We start from the raw sequence: 24,806 nt of genomic DNA on the forward strand, positions 1-24,806 counted from the left end.
GACACAGTGAGACAGATATATAACCAAGTCTGTTTTCCTTTTGTGCATTACCAGCTTCTTTTTCCTCCTGCCCAGATTCCACATTTCGGTACACAGGGAGCCCAGACAGTCTCCGTTCCAGGGCACCCATGATTACCCCAGACCTAGAGAGTGGGGTGAAAGTCTGGCACTTAGTCAAGAACCATGACCATGGTGACCAGAAGGAAGGTGATCGGGGAAGTAAGATGGTGTCAGAGATCTACCTGACAAGGCTCCTTGCTACAAAGGTATTATAAAATTCTTTTGTGATCTCCCTTGTATCATTCATGCAAATACACTGTCAACATAAACAAACCAACAAATACAAAATCTGTTTGGGGAGCAGCAGATTAAGTGGCCACTTTCAGAGTTCTGTGCTATTTGCAAAATAAGCCTTTCCATCCTTTTATAAAAATGGGTCTGTTGTTCTCATTATGCTTTTGGGGTTCTGATGAACAAAAGCAAAAACAACCCTCTTGCATCTTAAAGCTTCTTGCAACTTAAGTGTTACATCAGGGTCCCATATTTCATTAATTCTTTGCTGGCTGGTCCACAACCAGGGTTTTGATCCTGTATCTACTTCAACTGAAAGTAGTAACCATAGGGCTGCATCCAACTAAGTTCTACTCAGAGTAGACCTATTGAAATTAATGGACCTATGTTAGTTATGTCTATTCTGAGTAGGACTAACATTGGATCCAACCCATAACCACAAGGCTTACAATGAAATTTATTACTCTTCAGATTTCTGTCTTTTTGCATACAAATAATAAAAGCAATAACAAAATTAACCATGAAACAATGGTGAGACCATCCCGCAAGTGATTTAATAACAGAAGGTGAGTAGATCATAGTTTCCTATTCCAAACCAACAGCAGCACGAGAACAGAGAAATGCAACGCAGCAGTAAAAGCTGTTATGATGGGGCAGAGCTGCAGAGTCAACCAGCATCAATGCTGCTTACATGATGGGACTAAGACAGGACAGCAGCGAGATTGGGGCTTGCAGACACACTGGTGGGAGCACTGATTTGGTTCCATAGCATGTCAATACAGCCTCAGTCTTGCTGCTAACCCAGCCCTGTGCAGGTAAGCTGTAGTGATGACAGTGTTGAAAAGGCAGCTCAACACCATCACAGCAACTGCTACTGCAGTGCAGAGTCGAGCATATTTGTCATGTCCCCAAACAATTTGTGAACTTTTTCATCTGTTCCTCAAAGTATCAAGATGAACTTATTTGCTCAGGCATTTGCTGGGTATTAATGCTGGAGCTTAGTGTGATTTACTGTTTACTGAGCATTGAGATTGTGAATAATACATGTTTTGTGTTGTATTTTTAAATGATTATGTGCCTCACTCTGGGATTGTTTGTTACATTGAAGAGTGGGTAATAAATATATTTTAAATAAATATAAATAAATAGTGAAAGAGGAGCAGCTTTGCATTCCATAAATGCAAAAGCTCCTGCTGGGAGGAAGAGTGGGATATAAATGAAATAATAAATAAATAAAAATGAGTCTGTAAAGTTACTGAGGCTGGTTCAATTCAGCCCTACCTGTTACAATACTGTCCTGCAGCTGCTTCTGCTAATGGCTTGTGGACAAATACCTTCACATTTTGATCTCTGCTTCCATCAGGGTACACTGCAAAAGTTTGTGGATGACTTGTTCGAGACCTTGTTCAGCACTGTGCATCGAGGCAGTGCTCTCCCACTGGCCATCAAATATATGTTTGATTTCCTGGATGAGCAAGCAGATAAGCACGGCATTCATGATACTGATGTGAGGCATACTTGGAAGAGCAACTGGTGAGAGGGGTTAACATTTATGGGTGTGGAGAAAAATGGCTAAGATACAGGAAAGTGTAAGGCTTTGTGGCTGGAATGGGGTTTGTGTCATGCAATTGGAGGCTTTCTGAACCTCTCACAGAACTGCCTAACACATTTCCAGCTTGCTTTCTAAAGATAAACACATGCACACAGTTTCTGATTGCTCTAAAAGTGCAAGCTCTCATTTTTATTTGAAATGAAATGAAATGAATATTTATTGCTCAAAGCCATAGGCTACCACAATTTTTATTTGTGCAATAGCATGCTTGGCTGCATTTGGGCGGACCTTTGACATATGCTTTTTGTTAATGTGTCGACTGTCCTTGCAAGTATCTCGCCTCTAGAACCTAACACCATTGTTTTGAGATGCTGCAATCTCAGCTTTGACATCGTAGTTCTGCTCTGGACTCAGCCATTTTATGCTCCTTTGTTATCCCTCAGTCCCATTTATCATACATATGCCTAAACTCAGCACATTATACATATGCCTAAACTCAGTCCTGCTTTGAGTCACCAGTATTCTAGCACTGCTGTTTCAGTTCCAATGACGTGGATGAAATGTATGCCACTAAAGCCCCATGGTGGCTTGCAGAAGCTACACAGTGCCACAGAGGAAGTCCATATAGCAGAGTCTTCCACAAAGCAGTCCCCTTCCTTCATAATATAAAATCATAATCTCTCAACATCTGGTAACTTTTCTAAGTGTGAAGCACCAGGGAAACACTACCTCCAGTGTTTGCTGGAGATAATAAGAAGATAAAACCAAAGCAGAACGTGCTCTGCTGAACTCTGTTGAAATGGCTTGTTCAAATTCATAGCATAGTGGAGCAGCTCTCAGCCAAGGGAAGGTGAATTCAGAGACTCAGATTCAAGTCTGTCCTCCAGGAGGAACATTTTCTAAAAGCCTTTCATGCTTGAAATAGCTCTCCTGAAAATACTTCTCTGGTGACTCCTGAAAAAGAAGGTGGATTTCATTGTGTCCAGCTCCCTTTTTAGTTAGGTAGTTATGCTTTTTGGGAGCATTTAAATAGAGCTGCTGTTGCTTTTAATGTTCAAGGTTTTTGTTTCTAATATTTTCAAGGAAGTCAGTTTTACAGTTTAGCACTATCTGCTTCCCTTGGATAGTAATATAAATTATGTCCATGGAGTCTTGTGCAGAATTTAACATGTTTAAAACCAGTCCTTGACCATGGAATGATCAGATTTATTCAAAGAGCAGTTCTACAAATACCTGCCAGACTCCCTGTCACTTTAGCGCCTCATAATCAGTGCTACCAAAGCTACAGAAAAATCTCTTGGGGACATTAGGATATAATTTCAATTTTTGATGAGTTGGCCCATCAATACTCACATACCCATAACCCACATCCTGGCTGGAGATCAGACTGGCAGAAGTCTAAGATGATAGTGGCCTAGTTCGTCAAAAGTTGGAAATGGAGAAGTTGCTGAATTAGGAATAAGTGTCATTATTTGAAGTAATGAGAGTAGACAGACCTATTCCAGAGACTCTCAGCACTACAGGTGCACTATAGGATATACTTATTGTTACTCAATTCAGCAGTCAGCCCTGCTTCACCAGATTCATTTTCATCACCAATATGTTCTTGATGATGATAAAACCTAACACTTCAAAGAAAGCACAAGATTTGCTGATAGGTATAGAATAATTTGACCTCAAAGTCCCTATGTACATAGTCATTTATTTTCAGGACAGAAGCTTGGGATTGATTCCTACCTGTCTCTCTTTAATTATTCCAGCCTTAGTAATTATCCCATTACTTGATAGGGTTATCACATCTAGAGCTGACTGAGTGATGCACCCTCAGTCAGCAGAGCCAGAAATGCACCGTTTGCTGAATTTGCAGAGAAGCGCCTAAAGGGCCAAGACAGCCTTCTCCACTTTGTCTCTGAGAAAAGATGGCAGGTTTTGGAAAAGACTGGTCAGGAGCTGCTGACAGAAGCCAACATGATGGCAACATACAAATGTGGTTGTAACTTTGACCAGGAAAAACAGTGGCTCAGTGGAATGTGCTTTGCATGCAGAAAGTCCCAGGTTCAGTCCCCAGCGTCTCCAGGTGGAACTGGGAGAGATCCCTGTCTGAAATCTTGGAGAGCCACAGCCAGTAAGTGTCGACTGTAGACAACACTGAGCTAGATGGACCAATGAACTGAGTCAGAATAAGGCAGCTTCCTGTGTTCTTAAGATTCTGCAAAGTTTTCATAAGCCTCCCTTTATATACCACGTGTAAGCTCTCTTTAGACCCCTGTACTTGTGGATGAGAGCCAGGGTGGGGTAGGCTGTTACTAGTAACATATGCTGGGGGAGGCCTTTCAGTGTGTGTGTGTGTGTGTGTGTGTGTGTGGGAGTGTGGGAGAGGGAGAGAGGGAGTGGAAGAGAGGGAGTGTTCCTGCGTGCGTGCCATATGAGCTTCCTCAGCTTGGCCTAGGAGGGCCCAATTCCCAAAAGCATTGAAAACCAATTTTTGGAGGTACAACAAAATCTCAAAGGGACTGTTAGAAACACACACACAAACCTGAATGGATAGTTGTGGTTGCCTTAGTTGTGGCAACTACTTAGTTTGAGCAGCTTACAAACATGACTGGCCAATTAGCCACTTCCCAAGTGAGTTTGAGGACTTCCAGCCAAGATCCTGCATAAGAGATAGAGTGGCTGAGAGGAGGTCATGCTTCAGCCACGTACAACTCATTCACGCAGCAGTTTATTCCACATTTTCAGAACAATTGCTGCTATTACATCTTTCTCTTTGCTGTTATTTTAGGATTAAAAGTTCCCAGGGTTAGAAATTTAATACTGAAAGGAGAATAAAAGCTCATACATATACCAAACACCAACCCCAAGACAATACGTGTATGTGTGTATGTGTATGCTTCAATCCCTTGTGGTTTGAAAAGCCTCTAATCATCCTGTCTGCCCAAGCCAGATTCCCTGCTAACGCGGTAGGGAGTTAAAAACAATTTAGCTGAAGCTTTAGAGGAATGAGTTATTAGGATAAAAAGTTGGAATCCAGAATAAAATGACACTTCTTAATGCTACCAAGTGGTGCTGATGAGTAGAGACTTTTCCCCCTGTGGCTCCCAGACCCCATAGGCTTTTAGCATGGAGAACTTCAAACTGTTGCTGATTTCTGCATGCAGCAGCTGGGGTGGGCGGAGGGGGGATTCCTGAGAGGAGAGGCAGATACTCCAGTCTCCAAACTCCAACCAACATTTAAATCTTTCAGCTGTGATCACACAAATACACACATCTGCCTTACACTGAATCAAATCATAGGTCCATCTGTCTCAGCAAAAGTCTTCCTCAGACCTCCCATCTGAGATTCTTTAACTGGAAACACCAAGGATTGAATACAGGGGTGGTTGACTCTCTTTCCAGTCTGTGGGTGGTATTCAAGGATTATCACTAGTACAATGCGATCCCCCCCCATGTTTGCCATGCACCATTCCCAAATCTGCTCTGGAAGGCTGAAGGAACCCCCAGAACAGATTTAGGGGGCTTGCCGGAGGAGGAGAGGGAAAGAACATTCTGTTGCTCAAGAAGAAATGCTTGCGCTGATGAAATGTTCACCTTAGCACTACACTGAATACAATGCCATGTCATTTTTGCATGTTTTTACCCATACTTCTGATCCATTTCCACATTAATCTGTGAATATGTGTTTTAATTGTCTCAAAATGTATTGTTAAGCACATAATTTAATATGTATTTAAATGTGCATTTTCTCTCAAAGCAAGTTATTTTGATATGCTTAAACTGCTAAGAAATGTGTTGCAACATTTGGAGAAGTGCAAAATCTATTGGATAGCCATGTTCTGATCCACGTATTAGTCCAAGAGGTTCAGGACATTTCATATAGTAAATGACAAAGTCAGAATTCCTCAGTTGTCTTTAGTTGGAGCCTGGGCCTTCTTCATGCAAAGTCAATGCCATTTACCTGTGGCCCATTTTCAAGCACTCTTGCCATAGCTACACTCAGTACAAACAAAGATAGATCTTTATATTTATTTTGTTATTTAAATGTGTATGCCTGCCAAATTGCAAAGGGTGGCCATAGGGAGCCTATGCAGAGTGGGCAAATTCCCCTTCTTGACCTGCTTTGGCAGTTGCTGAATGGGAAATTGTTTTCTGCATTCCTCACTACCACCACTGAAACCACCATCAGCAACTTGCCTATGTAAGATAGAACTAGCCTCTTTCAAAATCTACCTTGTCTTTCCCAGTGTCTTTTTTTTTCCTGGTACTGCCACAGTTTGGAGATGAGCAATAGTAACTGAAATCAAATAAATATACAGATGGAATTTAATTCAGATAACGTAATTGATCTAGAAAGAAAAGCACATTGCCCAAGTCTTCAAGCAAGACTAACTTAGATGCTCCTCACCTTTTCTGTGGGATTTTCTTATGCTCTGCTTGGATGCTTGGATCCATTTATTCCCATGGCACACATTCAACCTGGCAAGTAGTATTGTTTTCTCCTGGCAGTTAGCATTGCTTTTACAAATGGGTAATTACGTTCTTTGAGATTTAGGACCATGCCTAGCATCAACAACAGAATCCTGCAGTTGCCCCAAGCTGCCCAGATGATTTGGTGCTGTAGCACCATTTTGTCTTTCTGGGTGTTGGCCCTTCATTGTAAAAGGGATTACGTTTACCCCCTGAATGCCCTGCAGAAGGAAAGATTTAAGCATTCTAGTTATTGAAGATTGAGTATTTTGCTGCTGTTTTGAAGGTCAGTCAGGAGAAATGTTGAGTGAAGTGGCTGAAAGGAAAGAAGAACAAGGTTGGTAATTTGTTGGGAATTGCACTCTTTTGCAGACTGGGAAAATGCTTGTTGGACAAAATCCAGGTGAGCTGGAGCAGCAAAGAAGCAATCTAGTTTAGCGTTGTGTGCACACAGTAGCTCATCTTTAATAAAGCTGGATTCCCTGTCACCCATTCAAAAACTATCAAGAAATAGCAACTTTGTTTTGATCCTGCCATGCAGGAAAGTAAATCGTACCTCACCTTTGATTGTGGATGCCTAGGATTTAGAAGGAAAGACTCTACCTTGCCTTCCAAGATGATGGGCAATGGGCACTCATCCTCTGCTTTTTGTGGCTGACTTCTATAGCAAACCAGTAAGAAAATGGGTAAAAGTGGCCTGTGACTTTGTAATATGAGACTGATGTTGCAAATCTGAGCTGCAAGGACAATGGGGAAAAAATGTTCTGGAGATTTTCCAGGAACTTGTCTCAGTGTTGCATCTCAGTAAAAAGAAACGTGTGGTCATTCGTCAGCTGCTGACACAATTTAAGAAAAGACGTACGCCTCTATGAGATACAGTATTAATGAAATATAGTGTGCAGGAGTTAAATAGCCTCTGGCTTTAAAACACTGGGTATGCACACTATAGATAGGCATACAGACGGGAATCAGGCCCATGGTGGGTAGTAGTCTCCCCTAGCGATGGGTGACCCCTCTTGTTCATTTTGTAATTGTGCTTGTCAAACCAAACTATTTTTTTAAAAATGAAAAATACCACATTTTATTCCAAGCCCAATTATGAACCAAAATTAGACACTGAATTTGCAGTGATATAATCGGAAGTATGGCATAATCCAGCCTGTCCCCCATGAGTACTCAGGATCCCTTCCCCAACCCCCTTTACCTGCTGACAAGTTTAGGTTTATCCAATTTATACATTGCTTCCCACTAAAAGAAGTCAAGAAGCAATTTACACGCCAAGTAAAAAATATAATAAAAATCACATTTGTTTTCTTTATGTGCCTCCAAGTCGATTACGACTTATGGCGGCCCTATGAATCAGTGACCTCCAAGAGCATCTGTCGTGAACCACCCTGTTCAGATCTTGTAAGTTCAGGTCTGTGGCTTCCTTTATGGAATCAATCCTTCTCTTGTTTGCCCTTCCTCTTTTTCTACTCCCTTCTGTTTTTCCCAGCATTATTGTCTTTTCTAGTGAATTATGTCTTATCATGATGTGTCCAAAGTATGATAACCTCAGTTTCATCATTTTACCTTCTAGTGATAGTTCTGGTTTAATTTGTTCTGACACCCAATTATTTGTCTTTTTCGCGGTTCATGGTATGTGCAAAGCTCTCCTCCAGCACCACATTTCAAATGAGTTGATTTTGATCTTATCCACTTTTTTCACTGTCCAACTTTCACATCCATACATAGAGATCGGGAATACCATGGTCTGAATGATCCTGACTTTAGTGTTCAGTGAGACATCTTTGCATTTGAGGACGTTTTCTAGTTCTCTCATAGCTGCCCTCCCCAGTCCTAGCCTTCTTCTGATTTCTTGACTATTGTCTCCATTTTGGTTAATGACTGTGCCAAGGTATTGATAATCCTCGACAAGTTCAATGTCCTTGTTGTCAAATTTAAAGTTACATAAATCTTCTTTTGTCATTATTTTAGTCTTCTAGACATTCAGCTGTAATCCTGCTTTTGTGCTTTCCTCTTTAACTTTCATCAGCATTCCTTTTAGATCATTACTGGTTTCTGCTAGTAATATGGTATCATCTGCAAATCTTAAATTATTGATATTTCTCCCTCCAATTTTCAAACCTCCTTCATCTTAGTCCAGTCCCGCTTTCCGTATATGTTATGCATACAGATTAAACAAATAGGGTGATAAAATACACCCCTGTCTCACACCCTCTCCAATTGGGAACCCATCGGTTTCTCCATATTCTGACCTTACAGTAGCCTCTTATCCAAAGTATAGGTGGTGCATCAGAACAATCAGATGCTGTGCCCTCCCCATTTCTTTTAAAGCATTCCATAGTTTTTCAATCAAAGGCTTTGCTGTAATCTATAAAGCACTAGGTGATTTCCTTCTGAAATGCCTTGCTCCGTTCCATTATCCAACATATGTTTGCAATATGATCTCTTCCCTTTCTAAATCCAGTTTGGATGTCTGGCATTTCTCGCTCCATATATGGTAAGAGCCTTTGCTGTAGAAGCTTGAGCATTACTTTACTTGCATTGGATATTAAGGCAATAGTTTGATAATTACTGCATTCCCTGGGATCCCCTTTCTTTGGAATTGGGATCTATATGGAACGCTTCCAGTCTGTGGGCCATTGTTTAGTTTTCCCTATTTGTTGACAAATTTTTGTCAAAATTTGGACAGATTCAGTCTCAGTAGCTTGTAGCAACTCTATTGGTATGCCATCTATTCCTGGTGATTTTTTTCTTCCAAGTGTTTTAAGAGCAGCTTTCACCTCACATTCTAAAATTTCTGGTTCTTCATCATATGGTTCCTCCATGAATGAATCTGTCATCCGGGCATCTCTTTTATAGAGTTCTTCAGTGTATAGCGTCCATCTTCCTTTTATTTCATCTCCATCGGTAAGTGTGTTCCCCTGTTGATTATTCAGCATCCCTACTCTTGGTTTAAATTTCCCTTTCATTTCTCTAATCTTTTGGAATAGGGCTCTTGTTCTGCCCTTTTTGTTGTCCTTTTCTGTTTCTATACAATAACTAGTGTAATAGTTCTGTTTGTCCCTATGTACTAGTTGCTGTATTGTTGTATTTAGGGTTCTAACTGTGTTTCTTTCTCCTTTTGCTTTCCTTCTGTCTTTAACCATTTTAAGAGTTTCTTCAGTCATCCATTGAGGTCTTTCTCTCTTTTTAACTAGAGGTATTGTCTTTTTGCATTCTTCCCTGATAATGTCTTTGACTTCACTCCGTAGTTCTTCTGGTTCTCTGTCAACTAAATTTAAAGCCTCAAATCTGTTCCTTGTTTGATCTTTATTTTCTTCTGGGATGTTATTTAAAATTGTATTTTGGCATTATGATTGCTTTGTTGTTCTTTAGCTTTACTCTGATTTTTGATATTACCAGTTCATGATCTGTACCGCAGTCTGCTCCTAGTCTTGTTTTCACAGATGTTATGGAACTTCTCCATCTTCTGCTACCAATTATATAATCAATTTGATTCCTATATTGACCATTTGGTGATGTCCACGTGTACAGTGTTTTCGGTTGCTCAAAAAATCACATAAACATTATTAAAAACAGATTTACAGTATCTTATAATTGGTGCTGCCCAAATGTCCAGGAATACAAAAATGTCTTTTTCTAGTGTTCGAAACAATGATAAGTTGGCACCAGACAAATTCCCAGGTGAGAGCATTCCTACTGATCTGCTTGCAGGAAGGAGGCATCTCAGTTTCCCCTCCCATCAGAGAAACACAGGAAGCTGCCTTATCACGGTTGGACTATTTGTCTATCTAGCCCAGTATTGCCTACTCTAACTTGAAGCGGCTCTCCAGTGTCTAAGGTCATCACCTGCTATTGTGTCCTTTTTAACTGAAAATGCCAAAGATTGAAAATGAGAGACTGAATACTGAGCTAAATGAAAACATATTCTCTAGAAGTACTCAGGGATTATATTTAAGTAATATTGGACAGTGTGGTGCGGCAGAGGTTCATACCTAACCTCCCAGCAGGTGAGTCTTTGTTGCTTACTGGGAGAAGCAAGGCAGAAGGGAAGCAATGGTGCAATACATGCTCACTGGCAGGAGCACTAGATTGGCTCAGCGAGTGCATTTACACCCCACCCCTCCAGTAAACAGTAGTGACTCATCTGCCAGGAGATCAAGTAGGAATCTGCCCTATCATGCCACCCACTAGTATACTTAAGGCAATCATTACAAGCCACTAAGTTTACTTTCTGAAGAAAGGAATTGCCAAGTTTGACAATATTACTAGTTTTTTCCAGCAACAGGTGGAAATAGGTGTTGACATGATTAGGGATAGCCATGATTTACAAACTTCAAAGAGGTATGTTCATGGAATCAAAATGTATGGTTCACTTTCTGTGGCTGATTACCTGAATTTTGACGTAGATAGTGTTTTATAGGAACAGGTTGGAGTTTTTGTTTTTTCTGAGGATATTATCGGTCTTTATGAGTCAGAGAAAAGCTGTGGCAGCTAGTGACAGACCACCTAGTCAGTGAATGCAACATTGGTTCTCTTCAGTATAAAATCTAAAAAGAAGACCTGAAAACAAACCCTCATATTTTTTTAAAAAATACATATTGTAAGCTGGTTCTAGGTACATAGGAAGAAACTGTTAACACAACATACACAGTAGGAGCCCATTAACACATTAAACATGAAATCATACTCATTTGGAGAGCAGCCACAGAGCAGGACTTTCACAGAAACAGGATTTCTCTGGAGACATTTTCACTCTTGTGTGTGTTCAGCACAAAAAAAACCCAAAACAGCTATCAGATCAAGAAAACAGCTCAACATTTGATTTTGTGTACTTATCCTAACATCTTAGAGGATGTTTGATTTGGCTGCAGGTTGGTTCCAAGTATGGTCTGGTTCTTTTTCTCCACCCCTTGGAGCCTTTATTGCCAAACACAGACTACTACTTTTTGGGGGCCTTTACATGCCATTTTGTGAAAAGAGCAAAAGAAAAAAAAGCAGTACGAGGAGAGGAGATGTGTTAACCTTTTCCTTGGATTTGTAATGTGTGTTTTTGTTTCTACAGCCTTCCTCTCCGCTTCTGGGTGAATGTAATTAAAAATCCACAGTTTGTCTTTGACATTCACAAAGGAAGTATCACAGATGCCTGCCTCTCAGTCGTGGCCCAGACCTTTATGGATTCATGCTCCACCTCAGAGCACCGTCTGGGCAAGGACTCTCCCTCCAACAAGCTGCTTTATGCCAAGGACATCCCCAGTTATAAGAGTTGGGTAGAGAGGTCAGTGGAAATCAATGAGTGACTGCTATATCACAAGTCCCTTCCTCAAAGCTTCTCCACATTCATAGTTACTGTGATACTTCTTTTTACACTGTGAACTGTTGAGTTGGGTTAAGACAAACAGAAAAGTGTTTTCTTCCTTTAAGGTGTCATTAAGGTTCTGCTTGTACATTCTGAGTTGTAGAGTTGTAGTATTAGCCACAGTTTCATCTCTCATTTACTTCTTTTTTTGGCTTCGTAATGTACTTTCCTCTTCTTTCAATTAATCTAAGGCAGTTTTAGTTTTTGAGGGAGCCTTCAGTATTGGATCATCAGAGTTCCTTCCTCTTCTCCAGCTCCAAAAGTATTACTATAAGTGCTGTTGTGTGTTTAGGTTTCCTTTACCAGATGTAACTTTTTTTTTAACAATAGGCAGTTGCTAGTATGTATGTAATGCTATAGGATGGCACATGGCAATATATTCATTATTGGCAAAAATGCGACTTACTTTAAGGTTCATGATATTATAAAGTCATGAGAGTGGCTGTATATTATAGCCAGCATGGATTTTTCACATTCCTCCATATTAAATTGAAAATGCCCCCATGCCATTCTGCTGCTTCCCATAAACTCATTTCAAAACAAAATCTTACAAAATTTATAATCCTGAACTCAGAAATGCTTATTTAACAATCCTATAAGTTTTCATGGAGATACACAAAACACTCAGAGAGAACCCAGGGTTCAAAGTCTAAAACAAGAGTAAAATAATCCAGGCTCCGTCTGAACTTTTTTCTGTAAGTGGTCTCATAATCTGTTGAAATTAATTAAAAATCAGCCATGTTCACAGACTGATCTTGATTTTCTGCAGTTTAAAAAATGCAGGGCTGATTTTTAATTAATTTAAGAAATTTAACATTGGGGTCTCTGATAGCACAGGCATGCTCAGTAAGAGCCAACTGACAGTGTTCTAAAAGCCAGATTAACAGCTGTTTGGCTTGGCTAATCAGGCGGCCACACCCACGCCAGACATTATTCTACTTTAAACAGTCATGGCTTCCCCCAAAGCATCCACATCTGATGTGGATAGGGTTACCAACCGTACTCTTTTAAGAATATGTGTACTCTTTTTGAGATGGTGCAGCAGCTTACTTTTCACTTATCGAAGCCAAATGTACTCTTTTTGAAATGACAAAATGATAGTAACCCTAGATTTGGATGTGGCCAGGGACTGCTCTGGTTTAAATTTGGGTGGGAGACTACATGTGTCTGCTGTAAAATAAAAGAAGGAGGAAACCCTGAAAAACAGTGATACTGTTAACAATGTTTTCCTTTTGGAAAGGAAAGGTGCTTTCCCTCTGCCCAGTGCCCACCCACCCAATCTCCTCCCCTACTCCTCCCCACTCCACCTTTGTCCCTGCACCTTCCTCCCTCTTCCCCCAGGTCAGTTTCACCTATCCTAAGCATAATTACACTGGAATAAAATCCCATTGAACTCAATAAGCATGCAAATGATCAGACTTGCCTTTCCCCTCCCCTTCTCTCTTTCCACCTACCCTTTCTGTCCTTCCCCCTTCCTCCTCCTTCCCCCTTCCTCCTCCTTCCCCCTTCCTCCTCCTCCCCCTTCCTCCTCCTCCCCCTTCCTCCTCCTCCCCCCTTCCTCCTCCTCCCCCCTTCCTCCTCCTCCCCCCTTCCTCCTCCTCCCCCCTTCCTCCTTCCCTCACCTCTTCCTTACATTCCTCCTTCCCCCTTCCCCCACTGAACTCAGTAAGCATGCAAATGATCAATCCATTCTCAGTAAACTTGCACAGGATTCCATTTCTTACTTCCCATATTAAAAAGCAGAGAAATTCACAGATAGGCAAAAAAAAAAAACACCCTTGTGGTTTAATAACGCACCTATAGCCCACAGATATTTCTATCAAACTTTAAAAAGCAGGGAAATTGGGCAGCTATAGTGAATGTACCAGGGGAGCAGAAGACCTCACCTCCTCTCTGAAATATTGTACTGCCCTACAAATTTGTAAAAATGCAAACACAATTTGGGTTGGTCCTTCAGAGTCCAATCCACTTCCTGTGTAGCTTGGAAGAATTTGTTAACATGTGCCTCTGAGCATAAGGTGAGTGGTGGCAATACCTGCAATCATCCCAAATAACAGAAACAAGACATGTGTTTTGCTGATCTTGTTTTAGCAGGAAGGAAGCAACAATATTAAGACAGTTGATATAGTTCAGATAGTCACTTTAAATATGTTTGATTTACTTTGCATAATTTACACTAAAAACTCCAAAAACAATTATGAAACTATGTTTTTTTGCCTGTTAGTTAATATCCTATAAAATCCACCTGATGTTGTTTAGCACATTCAGCTTATTTTGTGGCATAGGTTGCATGCTGAATATAACTTGCGAATCCAGCACAACTCATCCCTGCCTTCTGCTTGCTCTCCCCTGTTAAACATTAGCACTACGCACTGTGCATATTCCTTCCTGTTTCTGAATGACACAGTTCTCATATGTTCCTTTCCATTTCTTTTGCAGGTATTATGCAGACATTGCAAAACTCCCAGCCATCAGTGACCAAGATATGAATGCCTACCTCGCAGAACAGTCACGCCTGCACTCTGTTGATTTCAACATGTTGAGTGCACTCAACGAAATCTATTCCTATGTCAGCAAATACAGTGAGGAGGTGAGGGAGCATTTCCTTCCTGGAGTGGCCCAAGGAACCATTTGTCTCATGAGATGCTTCCTTGTGTGTTGCTGTCATTACAAGATCTATGAGATATGCAAAGCCTGTTTAGTGACTGAAAAACATGGGGGTGGGGGATAAATTGTGTAGGGGGCACTGAGGCATAAATGCTTCTCCTCCAACATCCCCACTCTCACCAGCCCCACCAGCTTCATTCCTCGCCTTCCGATGTTGAGCAGGAAGATCTCAAGGGTGGTTATAAATGCATTTGACTGAATGCTCGTAGCCTACTCACACTTCTATCCTGCCAGCTCGAGTAGAGCAGGATGTAGAATTAGGCAGCTGAACCACTTTTGAATTTCACACACCCCACCTCAACCTTTGGATAGCAGCCTCTAAAAGTTAACAGTATGGATTTTTTAATAGTGACTTTTTTATTTAACACATTGTAACATTAAAAAAAGCCATAATAATTCAGAGCTTGGCACCAACAAAATATTAGTGCCAGGAGATCTTGCTGAGGAAAGAATTTTATAAGCAGGGCACCACAGCTAATAAGGTCATGACATTACTCGTTTGGAGACAAGATTCCTGCAGTTACCCTTCCCAAACTATGAAGGGCCTTAAAGGATAGCACTAGTGCATTGAATAGTGCTCAGAAATGGATCAGTAATCAAATTTCTAGGGAGATATGTTCCCACCAACTGGTCCCAGTCAAATGCCTATCAGCTGTATTTTGAACCAGCCAAAGTGTCTAAACTGTCTTCAAAGGGAGCCCCATATACAGCACATCTTAGTAGCACATCTACAATGCATCTACTATTGGGATTGTTCACTTCTTTGAACAGCAGACCCATTGTTATGCCATACTGGAAGATGATTCTGAAACCCATGAGTTCTCAAAACAGTTTGCCATAGCCTCCTTGGGTCTACAAAAGTAGATGCCCAATTCTAGGGATCCTGGTCTCATATATCATAAACATATTCCTAGAACAACTTGCAACCATAAATGGCAACTAATCAATGCATAATGATTTTTACTGCTGCTAGTTTTTATTTATCACAGCCTAACAGTTTAAAAACCAAACTTTTAAAAAGCTGGGAAAATAAACAGAACTTTGGCATCAAAAAGATAGAAAAGTAGGTGCCAGGTGACTTCTCCTGAGGAGAGAATTCCATAAACAGGATACCACAGCTGAGAAGACCCTTGCCTTAATCATGAGCACTAATACAATATAACCTAATTTTTAAGCTTGAAGTCTAAAAATAGTCATCTCTAAATTTCTGTAAATGGGCTTGGAAATTCCCAAGGTATTGTAAATTCCTATGGTATTGTTCACTTAAAATCTTGTTTTGTAAAAGATGTTTACTCTTGCAAAGTGTGGTGTAATAAATAAATACATACATTGAAGGCTTCTCTGAGGCCTGTTATCTTTGTGAGATTGCCTCATTTCTGTTTATATCCATTATCCAGAATTTATTTCAAATAGAATCAAATTAGTGACAACTCGTTGTCCTTATGTAATTAGATCACAGGCCTCAAAGAAAGCAGAGTTTTGTTGAAAAAAATCTTGAAATGCTGCACTGCTCTCTGAATATTTTCAAAAAACCATCCTGACCTCCAGAGCCACCATCCCTGTCTCCCCAGAAATGAACAGTATGGCACAACCCAAACATAATCTACTTTACAAAGTGCTGCTGGCAGCATGGGCTCTTCTGATGGATGCATTACTTGAAACCAAGTTCCCACCATCTGTTCAACCCTTTAATTTGCAGTGCAAGAAAAGCCTATTTTGCAATTACAACCATTAAAAGCAAGGCTTTTGTCATTTAATTGCATGTATAAGCGTGTGGTACTGTGCAGCAGCCATTTGCTGATTAGGGATGAGAACGTCATTACTTTCTCGCTAAATGATACAGGAAATGTAGCATCCAGAATATGATTGTGTATTTTGCTGGTAATGCGCACCAACATGATAACACAGAAATGAGTATGGGCTGGTGAATGCAATGACACTATGTTTTGCCTTCTTTTTATCCTTTACCTTTTGCCTGGGACATACGTCTAAGAACAGATGTATGCCTCATTCATACATTCTACCTAGCATGAAATATGGTACTGTTGCTCTTCCAGTCTCTGTAAAAGTTTTAACAGATATGTATACCATAACTACTAAGAAAGCTAGACTGAAGCATCAGAACACCATTCCTGTGTAGGCATCTGGTTGGCCAGTGTGGGAAGATGCTAAACTAGGTGGGCCTTTGGTCTGATCCCGCAGGGTTGTTCTTATACGTAATGAATAGAATTCTTATGGTTTTCTTATCAGAATACACAAAGGCACAGAAATCCACATGATTTTCTAAAACCATTTCTTTGTTTCTATTTTTCCTTCTTTCATGCCTCTCTCCTTTTAATTTGACTCACTATATTGGCTCATTTTTCCGCCACTCTTTCTAAAATGTTGGTATTGATTTTGGTTCCAGATCATTGGGGCTCTGGAGCAGGATGAGCAAGCGCGCCGGCAGCGCTTAGCATACAAAGTAGAACAGCTTATTGGTGCCATGTCTATGGAGAGCTGAAGAAAGGAGCAGGAACTCATAGAACAAAGAGAAGAAAGTGGTTGCCTCAAAAACTTCTAGGAATTGAGGGTAAAGCCAGCAAGGAGGGCACTGGGAACACATCTAAAGTACTGTGACAACCTCCATAAAGAAGCAGAAGATGGCCCAGATACAGTCAAAACTCAGTCATCAGATTTCAGTCAAAATTACAGGAGAAAGCCAACAGCAATTGTGCATCTCAAAAAAAACCAGTTGGATTTGTCAAGTTCAGCTTCTCAAGTTGTACATCTAGAAAGGTTCTGGGAAGCCTAGATTCCTCTATGACTGCTGCTTTGCATGAAAGTTGTTTGATGTATATTAGGAGATAACAAAAATGCTATTTAAAGATCTTTGGGGGGTTTTTAAGAAAAAGGAAAGAGAAGAAAAAAATGAAATTTAATGAAAACCACAGTGGCTACATCAAATAGCCCATTGAAAGATTCTACTGCATACACTGCCCCTCTCATCTCATGAAATCCCTGATGTCCGTGGCTCAGATGAATGGTTTGCAAGTGGACTTTCATGCCTTTGGGAATGTTTGAAAAATTCCATTATGCCTCTTTCTGGGAATTTACAGAAAGCCCCACAAGCACAAATTTGCACCAAACCTTTCAAATAGTGCAGATGGGGAAGAAAGTCGAGCAATCTGTGTCTGCAAGAGTCTCTTGTAAATGTACCTGAGTGGAAAAGCCAGCCAGTCATTCAACCTATCTGTTCTGAAATCCATCTTCAGCTGTGTATTTATAGAGTACAGATATTTTTTAATACTCCTTATTTACCGTTGGAGGGGCGCTATGGTTTTATGAAAGTCCTTCATTCCTCTTTGACTTTGACACAAACTTAGCCCTGTTGAAAAGATTCTTCCCTGTTTCTGTGTATTTGACAACTGTGTTCCAAAGGAATGTCCTGTCCTTTTGAAGCTAAGGAAATTGTGAGTGGTTTAAACTGAAACTGGTGCATTTTAAGCTTCTGCAGGTGCAATTTATGTAAAAACTAATTGGCTTTCTTAGTTGCTTCAGGTGTGGATTGGTTAGCTTTTGGGTTGTTGTTTTTCCTAGTCACTATGTGATTTCTTGCAGTAAAGAGAAAATGTTTACAGCAAGTAATACTTGAACAATGTAGATCTAGAGAGGCAACATATTTATTGCTTTCCTGCTTTGGATTCACTGGTGCTTATGCAATTAGGACAAATGGCATTTGCATTTTTTCTCACACCATATGCAAGGTCATGCAAAGGTCAAGCATAAGACCTCTATGTCCAGTAGGAGGGAGACAAAAGGAAATGACATGCTCTACATGCCTGTCAATGGCTGTTGTCTTTGTCTATGTGTCATGTCCTGGGTTAGGTTTCTTAGCTGACCCTAACAACCCATTTTTTAGTGATCAGTCAAAGGCTGATGTCTGTGAGTTGTTGTTGCTCCTTTAAAAAAAAAGACCAAAGCTTTCTTGTCCTTTTCAAGAGTGCCAAGTAGCAAGTGGGATGCTGTAAATATTTCTGTCTGTAATAAACATTGATATCTGTGCAGGCTGCAGTTAAGAGGGGTGATTAGGGGCCAAGGTAATTAGGCCTAATGAAAGGCAGGACATCGACCACAAGATTTTAGATTCTGTTGCTGGAATCTGAGTCAGATTTGAGAGAAGTGGAATGGATTCCTCAAATGCTGTCTAGGAAGGAGCTGGTTCTGCCACCAACTTGTAATTGCCATACTTGCTGTATGACGATTCTGACTGGGTCACTGTCTCCCAAAGTGTATAATATTTTCAGATTAAGACAATTAGATATCTAGGGTAAATAGCTGTTCTGGATGAAATCAGTGGGTGATACTGTCTGTCTGGTATAGGTTGCCATGGCACCAGTACTAGTAAAACTTAAATATGTTTGGGAAGGGATTGTCATAGAGTAACCATTTTGTAACATTCTATTCAGTGAATTCTCAGAGTCAGAATATCCAAGGCTTTTGGTCCTAACCCACATCTACAGCACCTGTATATATCCATGCTATATCCTGGGACTGTCCTGGTTGCATCATTCCAAGGCAGGATTCAGATTTGAGAGATAGTCTGGAAGGTACTATTATATACATAAAGGGGGCTTCATACAATTAACAGGAATTGGGGCAGTACAGCTGGCCCCACCCCCGACATTGTACACCTCTCTGGCCGCACCATCCCATGTCTCCATGTTAACCTCTGAGGAGGGGAAGCCTATGTACCTAGAGCTCTATGCATGTAGGCTTCTACATGATCTGGAATTCTGCACGATTGGGTTCCCAAATTGTGTGCAAGTGTATGTGTGTAGAGCTATCCGCATGTAGGCTTCCTCTCCTCAGATGTCCTCGCTCTTTGGGGTCAGGGACTCTTGCCACACCATGGGAGAGACCAGCATCTTGGCCCCATTTCCTATTAATTGTGTAGCCCCTCCTTTCACAAGCGGGCTTATGTGTTATTGAGATCTGGTTTGCCAATCACCATGTCAGGAAGGAGCAACTCACCACTTCTCTAGCAGAGCAGGCACTTCTGGCAGCTAAATGGCTTGTGGAGCCACACTGTTGCATTCTTCACTTCAAACACGCACAACCCATTTCCCTCAGAGCTAGAGGGGGCTGCTTCCACAAAAGACAGAGGGTGAGAGAATTGCACATTAAATTCCTAATTCTGTGAGAGTCCCTGATTTTTACTTTCTAATCATTGTCCTGAATGCTGCCAGCTAAAAGGAAAGGAACAACTTGCTGCTTTTAATTATAATTCATTAAAAGCTATGCCAAGACCACTTTCCCCCTGATAATTCACTTTCATAAGTTTCCCTGGGTCCTATTAATAGCCTGAAAGAAATACTAATGACTGACCTTATGCAATAAGCCAAAGGCTTTGACATTCACAGCAGCCAAAGCTTTGCAGCCAGAAAGCTCTGATTTACATTGACTTGGCAGGAGCAGGGACTAGGCAGCAAATGTAGGAGACATCTCAGAAGAAGGGCAGCCTGATTTCAGGAGAGTTACCTCTGTATCATTTGGCAGTGTGGTAAGTCTGATTGCAAGCAGATGTGTCTCCTCTGTTCCTCAATATAATTGATGTAGGTGGTAAGTTTAACAGCCAATTTTTGTTAAAAGGATTTCCATTTCACTCAGCTATAGGCACTTCACAATTAGACCATGTTAGGTCTCCTTCAGTGCACTTTCATTTTTATCAGTTTTTACTGCTGTGACAGATTATTATACTTTCCTGTAGCCTTAGTTGGAAGTAGAGGAAGAGGTACTGTAACTCACCCAGAGGGGTGGGTGACAGTACAGTTGCTGATTTAGATTTTGCAGCCATCTAGTGGTTCTAGTAGTAGAATCCTTTTGTAGCTAGTGGGTGTCAGACCTGATGATTCAGGCACTATCTGCAAGTGTTCCCTAACTATGAGCATTGCTTTCTACAGTTACGGTTTTCCATGGAAAAAAATGAAATGGACTGCCTTCAAGTCAATTCCGACTTTATAGCAGACTGATTATCTCCATGCATAGATTTTAAGGCTAGAAGGGATCTCCTGTGTGGTACCTTTTATCTAGAATTTTCTGCATGCAGGCTGGATAAATTTATCTCAGGCTGGACTGGGAATCCAAGCTGTTCTAAAATTTCTGCTCCATGATTAAATACATACAGAAACCAAAAGGCCACCAAACAGTCTAGCTGTGGCTGCTTCATGGCATAATTCATGAACGACTTAAGTGTGAGGGGTTCCATTTCAAATGCAATTGCAATTGCCTTAGATGACATTCCCCATCTGTGTTAGTGACTCCTTCCCCTGATGTTTGAGTCCCAGGCTGCTCTGTTTCAGGTGTCTTCACATCAAAGCCAGAGACATCATTTCTGGAATTTCTGTGCCTAGCACGGCCACTTGAATAATTCCATTTAATCTTCTACTGATGAGTACTATCCAGAATCATCAAAGAGCCCACTACAAGGGGTAGTGAGGTGCTAATCAAATGCTTATTTCCTTTGAAGGTCTTCATTTTTTAAAAAAAATCCGTCTTGGTAGCACACTTGCCTGCTCCGCTGTACTTCCCCCACCACCACCACCACTAAAATTCTGCAGCCACTTCACTTGCCAGGGCAACGGACCCTTCTGTCTGTAATTTGTTCTAGGAGCACTTAGAATGTGGTATAAGAGGTAAACAGCTGAACTGCTGCAGTTGCACTGAGTATAGCCTCTGGCTAAAGTAACAGCTTGCATGGCAAAACAGTGTTTGTTTAATTTATTTAAAACATTTTCTGTCTTTAAGTACAGAAATCCTCTCAAGGTGGCTTTCAAGATAATTCAAATATTATCACCACCTGAAATACGCAGTAAGAGCCAGCAATAATAAAAACACTCCTCAAACCCAATCCTACATATATCTGCTGCAATGCAAATTACAATCCAAATCTAATCCAATTCAAAACCATCAATAATACCATGAAACAAACAAAGGGAATGTCTCAAGCAAAAGCCAGTGAAAACAAATAGGTCTTTAAGGCTCTCTTAAATGCCTATAATAATTAGGCTCCCCAGTGGCAATTCATTCGAGAGGTGTGGGGCCACTACAGAAGAGGCCTTCTGCCTCATCCCTGTCAACCTGACTGCTCCCAGAGGCAGGCAAATGAGAAGGGCCTCCATTGATGATCTTAAACTTAAGCAGGCTGTTATGAGCAAAGATGGACATCCAGGTAACTCAGGCCTAAACTGTTGAAGGCTTTAAAAGTTAAAAACAGCAATTTAAATTGGGCTCAGAAATGCACAGGCAACCAGTGCAGCTGTTGCCGTATAAGTGTCGTATGAACTGACCTGGCTTCCACCAGAACTTGAGTGATTACATTTTGCACAAGCTGAAGTTTCTGAACTGTCTTCATAGACAACCCTACATAGAACACAGTGTAGTAGTTTAACCTGGATGTCACTAATGCATGGCTAACCAAGACAGAGACAGACCTCTCCGGATAGGGTTGCTGTCAGCATACCAACTGAAGCTGGGAAAGAGCACTCCTGCCCAACTGAGCCACCTGCACTTCTCTGTTTAGTGGCAAGCACAGGAGCACTCTCAGTGGACTTGGTCCTTCAGAGGAAGCCAACTGCATCTAAGATCAGCTGTAGGTCTCCTTCCAGAGTAGTCAATTTCCCTAATTATAGTACCTCCATCTTGTCTTGATACAGTCTCAGTTTGTTCACCCTCATCCACTACAGAGCCATCTCCAGACACAGGTTTATACAGGTGCCTTGGGATTCATTGTTGGAAACAAAAGGCAGAAATGAATATCATCTACATACAATGACACTTCAGCCCAACCCTCTTGATTACTGCCCCAGCAGTTTTAGGTAGATGTTAAAAAGCATGGAGAACAAAATGGAACCTTGAGGAGTGCCAAAGGACATGGCATGGAACAACTTCTGTACCCACTTCCCCAGATAGGATTGGAACCACCATGCCATATTCAATGGTATCAAAAGCTACTGTGAGGTCCAGGAGAACCAATAAGGTCGCATTCCTTCCTTCCATTCCCTGGTGTGAGTCAACCATGAGACTAACCAAAGCTATTTCCATCCCAAACCAGGCCTGAAACTGGCATGGAGTGAATCTCAGTAATCAGCATCTTCCAATGCTCCCTGGAGAGATCACCACACACTCCAACATCTTGCCTAAAAACTCTGTTACACCTTGGTATCCCTATGATGAAAGGTGGATTATAAATATTTTTAATAAAATAAAAATGGCAGATTAGCTATTGCTATACTCAGTAAAACATAGTAAGGAAGACTGGCAAGCTCCCAATCTGTCCCTGTTGTGATGGCATGCCTTTTGCTTACCGGTCAGGAAATCCAGATTTCATACCATAAAGTAGGTCTTTTAATCAAAGTATTCACCCATCCCTGGCTTTTCATAATGTTATTTGTTTAAGTCATAGGGCCAGAAGGCTGCCACCAAGATAGCTCTTTTTAAACTTCTGCCAAAGTGGTAGAAAGGGTTCCAGATCTTTACAGCTGCAGATACTTCACTAGAATGGTCCCACTTGTGAATAGCTCGTTTCAGTTTACTTCAGTTTAACTTAACTCCGTTGTTATTACATCCTCTAGATGAACTGCCTCAAAGTTGTATCAGCCCAACAAAGGGGCCAAGGTTTGGATTAGATGTTGTTTGCACACCTCAGTGCAGTCTCTCTTCTCTGGAAAGTTACCTCTATGCAAAGTTTCTATTGCAAAAAGGGCCCACCCAGTTACAAGTGCTGTTCTATTGCCTCCTGTGCTGTGTTTAAGCTTCTTCTCTGAACAGTCCTGTTTGGTCACCTAGGATGTATAGTGTTTGAATGGATGGAGTCAGTCTGTAACAACTCCAGTAACAATTAAGCAATGTTTTATAATACCTCCATTGTGCAATTGATGCAATAATGGAAAGATATTGTGGCAGGTCTTTGGTTGCTCTTGGTTGCCACTTTTTTGATCTCTGTGTCATAGAACTGTGTTTGGAGCCACAGGAAGTCTATTAAAATAACTGCCCTCAGGAGTGTGGCCTTGCTAGTTGGGGCTGATGGGAGTTGTAGTCCAAGCAAGCTGGAGAGTACCAGGTTATTGAAGGCTGGTGTAGATCTAAATTCAGATTGACCACACACACACAAATTCTGTGTCTCATTAGCTGTCACGCATCTGTCGGATATCCCTTCCAATGAGCACAGCAGTGGGAGCTAAGTGAAAAATACTCGAGACAGGTATCATTATAATTGTTCATGATACCAGCTGGATTTTCCAAAAGTATGAGCAACACATCAGATCTCCTTTCTTTTGTATCTATGTATGATAACTACCAGTCAACCTCATACCTTGCCAACGTAATGCAGATAAGACACCTTACTTTTGTAGACAGGGGTGTGTATCAAGTGATTTTAATTTGGATTCAAATCATAAACCTACCCTTAGGAGTTTCTAAAAGAAGTCATAGTCCATAAATAGATGGGCTGAGGACAGATCACAATATAAATGCAGGTCATTCAGTTTTAGAAGAATAAAAAAATGTTTTAAAATTCAAGATCTTTTGAATGTATTTCCTTTTTTTAAATATTATTTTATTACTTTTTTTCAAAACAATAAAACAGTAAATAAACAATGCAGTACCATGGTCTGTGACTTCCCTTCCTACCAAACCATTACAGAAGTCAAACACCCATCCTTCCACTTATGCCAAAAATCCCTCCAGAATGCTCTTTGAGAGCCTGGAGGCCAATGATCCAACTCTCTCGCCCATTAATATATGTAAAAGAAGGAACCATGTCTCCAAAAACAAGTCCTCCTTCCTTTGTCCCCTTTCTCTTTGGGCCTGATTCATTCAGAGAGTGCCACCTACCAAACCCATGTGAACCGGGTAGCTAGAGTACATCCCCCAGACTGTTTCCAGTGCTGTGCAATTTCCAGCCACACAGCCACTAATAAATGCATAACTGGTTTCTAATAGTGCAAACACAGTTCCCCTGGAATAGACAACAATGCCAGTAACAGGTTCGGGGACAATACTTCACCTATTACATCTGAAATGACCACAAATGCTTCCACCCAAAAATTCTGCATAAGAGGGCAGTCCCACCACATGTGCAGATGTGTGCCCCTCATTTTACATCCCCTCCAACATATGGGTGACACCTCTACATACATATGGTGCAGCCTCGCCATGGTCAAATATCATCTATTCACCAGTGAGCATAGCTTCCTGAATTTTGGCTGAGGTGCCCTTCGATGGTAATTGTTCCCCATACTACTCCAGGCCCCTTCCAATAGCTGAATCCCTAGATCATCTTCCTAAGCTGCTTTCAGAGGCAGCAAGTCTCCACACACCTCTGAAAAAAAGCCAGTTATACATTTTCAATAGTAGACCCTTCCTCTCCCCCTTTGGGTTCAAACAAATGTCCTCAAATATTGTAAGAGTGCCTCCCTGCCCGATTGC

General features: G+C 41.0%; 1 protein-coding gene across 4 annotated transcripts in view; it reads left to right on the forward strand.

The window, feature by feature from the left end:
- The window catches only part of PLXNA2 (plexin A2), a 627,239-nt gene extending 603,327 nt beyond the window's left edge, over positions 1-23,912 (forward strand). For 3 of the 4 annotated variants that reach the window (XM_061632052.1, XM_061632053.1, XM_061632054.1), the window contains 5 exons: positions 55-266; positions 1,655-1,824; positions 11,379-11,591; positions 14,112-14,262; positions 16,747-23,912. In XM_061632052.1, coding sequence (XP_061488036.1) covers positions 55-266; positions 1,655-1,824; positions 11,379-11,591; positions 14,112-14,262; positions 16,747-16,842 — 842 coding nt within the window. In that variant the 3' untranslated portion in view covers positions 16,843-23,912. The remainder of the gene's footprint in view (positions 1-54; positions 267-1,654; positions 1,825-11,378; positions 11,592-14,111; positions 14,263-16,746) is intronic. The other variant, XM_061632055.1, reaches the window with a different exon arrangement.
- Positions 23,913-24,806: the final 894 nt, after the last annotated feature.

Source organism: Rhineura floridana, chromosome 6, assembly GCF_030035675.1.
Source record: "Rhineura floridana isolate rRhiFlo1 chromosome 6, rRhiFlo1.hap2, whole genome shotgun sequence".
NCBI lineage: Eukaryota > Metazoa > Chordata > Lepidosauria > Squamata > Rhineuridae > Rhineura > Rhineura floridana.